This window comes from Manacus vitellinus, unplaced genomic scaffold (assembly GCF_001715985.3).
Source record: "Manacus vitellinus isolate BGI_N305 unplaced genomic scaffold, ASM171598v3 scaffold_87_pilon, whole genome shotgun sequence".
Lineage (NCBI taxonomy): Eukaryota > Metazoa > Chordata > Aves > Passeriformes > Pipridae > Manacus > Manacus vitellinus.
In genome coordinates this window covers 1450944-1453542 of record NW_021940854.1, presented here as the reverse complement: position 1 = coordinate 1453542, position 2599 = coordinate 1450944, and the positions used below count along the sequence as shown (strand labels likewise).

Below are 2599 nucleotides of genomic sequence, written 5' to 3'. Positions count from 1 at the left end.
GCCCACGCCGCAGAAGCTGCTGCCCTTCCCCAGCCAGCTGGAAGTGGTTAGTGGGGGGAATGGTGGCCCTGGGAGCGGGGGGTGCCCCACTGGGCCCCATCCATCCTCGGAGGGGGTGCAGGTCCCAGGGCAGGGCTGTCCTGGCCGTGGTCCGTGAGATCAGTTTGGGGTGGGAAGCAGGAGGAGAGGGGCAGCAGGGAGGTGCTGGGGGCACTGTGCCACCCTCTGCTTTCGGGGACTGGGCTCAGCAACATGATCCAAAATCGTGCCATGTGATCCAAGGCACACAGCCCCTTTAATTCCCAAACACACCCTTCATCTCCCAGCAGAGGCACTTTCACCCATCAGCATCTTCCCCAGCTTTTGGCCCTCGAGGGAGAGCGGAGGGAGAGGGTCTCATCCCTGGGGGCAGAGGGTGTGGGGAGGGACAGATGGCATTGTTTGGGTCTGTGCTGATGGTTTGGGTCTGTGCTGACGGGCTCTGCTCTCCCCCAGGGTGTGGACAAGCCTCCTGCCCGTCCCACCGCCTTCAAGCCGGTGCTGCCGCGCTCGGGGGCCATCCTGCACTCCTCCTCCTCCCCCGAGAGCGGGGGGCACCTCCCCCCGCCCCTGCACCCCCCGGAGAAAGCCAAGGAGCAGGAGCTGAAGCCCGTGCTGTGCTCGGGGGGTCTGTCTGACTCGGGCAGGAACTCCATGTCCAGCCTCCCCACCCACAGCACCAGCAGCAGTTACCAGCTCGACCCCCTCGTCACCCCCATGGGCCCCATCAGCCGCTTCGGGGGCTCTGCCCACAACATCCTGCAGTGTGCCATCATCCAGGACAGCAACATGATGAGCCTCAAGGCCATGTCCTTCTCCGACGGGGGCAACAAGATCCTGAACCCCGGCAAAGCCCCTCACCACCACCACGGAGCCGCGGAGAAAACCGCCTGCGTCCGCTCGCCCATCTCCACCGACGAGTCCACCATCCAGGAGCTGGAGCAGAAGCTGCTGGAGAGGGAGGGGGAGCTGCAGGAGCTTCAGTCGAGCTTCGAGGAGAAGGAAATCAGCTCCTGCCAGGCCTACGAGGAGAAGCAGCGGCGCTGCAAGGAGGAGCTGGAGGGCCTCAAGCAGAAGTGCAACAGCAAACTCAAGCAGACCTCGCAGAAAACGCAGCGCACGCAGCAGGTCCTTCACCTCCAGGTCTTCCAGCTGCAGCAGGAGAAGCAGCAGCTCCGGGAGGAGCTGGAGAAACTCATGAAGGAGCAGAACCTGCTGGAGACCAAGCTGAGGTCCTACGAGAAGGAGAAGACCAGCTTCGCCCCGGCGCTGGAGGAGACGCAGTGGGAGGTGAGTGGCACCGGGGCCCCAAACCTGGGGCTGAGGGTGCCCAGAGCAGAGTGTGAGTGTGGAATGGGGCAGCTTTGGCAGCAGCAATAGATGGAGCCCTTCTCCACCTCTATTCCTGCCCCCCAGCAGCACCACGGGGGGTTCAGGGCTGTGGGATGTGGATGTTAAATCCAAGGAGTTCTGTGAGCTGTAATTGAGGCTCTCACCGCCCCTCTTAACCCCTCAGCCCTTCCCATCATCCACGGGAACAGCCAGTGCATAAAAACACTCAGTCATTAAAATAACCTGGCATTTCCAGCCTCCAGCACAGGGTTTTCCAGCTGCCTGCCCCAGAGGAGCAGTAAAGCTGCCTTCCCACGTGGAAATAGGAACTACTTGGACTTGCCACGGCCATTTGTTAGAGAGCAGTAAAACCTTCCACTGCTTAATTTACTCACTCGTTGGGTACTGCTGAACAAAGAACGTTAAACTGATGAAAATCCCGAAGTTTATGAATAATTATTTTTAATATTAATTACAACTAATCATCCTAATTAAATTAATTCTGAATCAAGAGAAATAACTGCGGTTCGGGGTCTCCACACGCTGAGCCCCAGCTGTGCCCAGCGTGGCTCACACGGGGCACTGTGTGTGTGCCAAGGGCTGTGCCCTGACTCGGGCTCTCCATCCCTGCCCGCAGGTGTGCCAGAAATCCGGGGAGATCTCCCTGCTGAAGCAGCAGCTGAAGGAGTCCCAGACGGAGCTCAACACCAAGACCACCGAGATCCTCGGCCTGAAGGCGCAGCTGAAGGAGGTGAGGGCGAAGATGGAAGGGCTGGAGATGAAGACCCAGGAGCTGGAGGTGTCCCTGCGCACCAAGGCCATGGAGCTGGAGGTGTGCGAGAACGAGCTGCAGCGCAAGAAGAACGAGTCGGAGCTGCTGCGGGAGAAGGTGAACCTGCTGGAGCAGGAGATCGTGGACCTGCGCACGGAGCTCGCCGTCCTCAGGGAGCAGCTGAGCGAGGCCCGGGAGGGGCCCGGGCCCCGTGTGGGGCTGGAGGAGGCCCAGGCCCTGCAGGGCGAGGTGGAGAGGCTGCGGGCAGAGCTGGAGGCCGAGCGGGACAACAACGAGCAGATGACCTCGGGCTTCCAGCACGAGCGGCAGACGTGGAAGGAGGAGAAGGAGAAGGTGATCCACTACCAGAAGCAGCTGCAGCAGAGCTACCTGCACATGTACAAGAGGAACCAGAACCTGGAGAAGATGCTGCAGCAGCTGGCCGCGGGGGAGGAC

The 2599-nt window shown here is 61.0% G+C and overlaps 1 protein-coding gene across 1 annotated transcript; it reads left to right on the top strand.

Moving 5' to 3' along the window:
* Position 1: 1 nt before the first annotated feature.
* On the top strand, positions 2-2599 carry LZTS1 (leucine zipper tumor suppressor 1; the record flags this gene model as incomplete). The annotated part of the gene is made up of 3 exons (XM_008929984.4): positions 2-46; positions 496-1329; positions 2009-2599. Coding segments are annotated over 3 exons (1470 nt in total), but the record flags the coding sequence as incomplete, so codon positions are not given.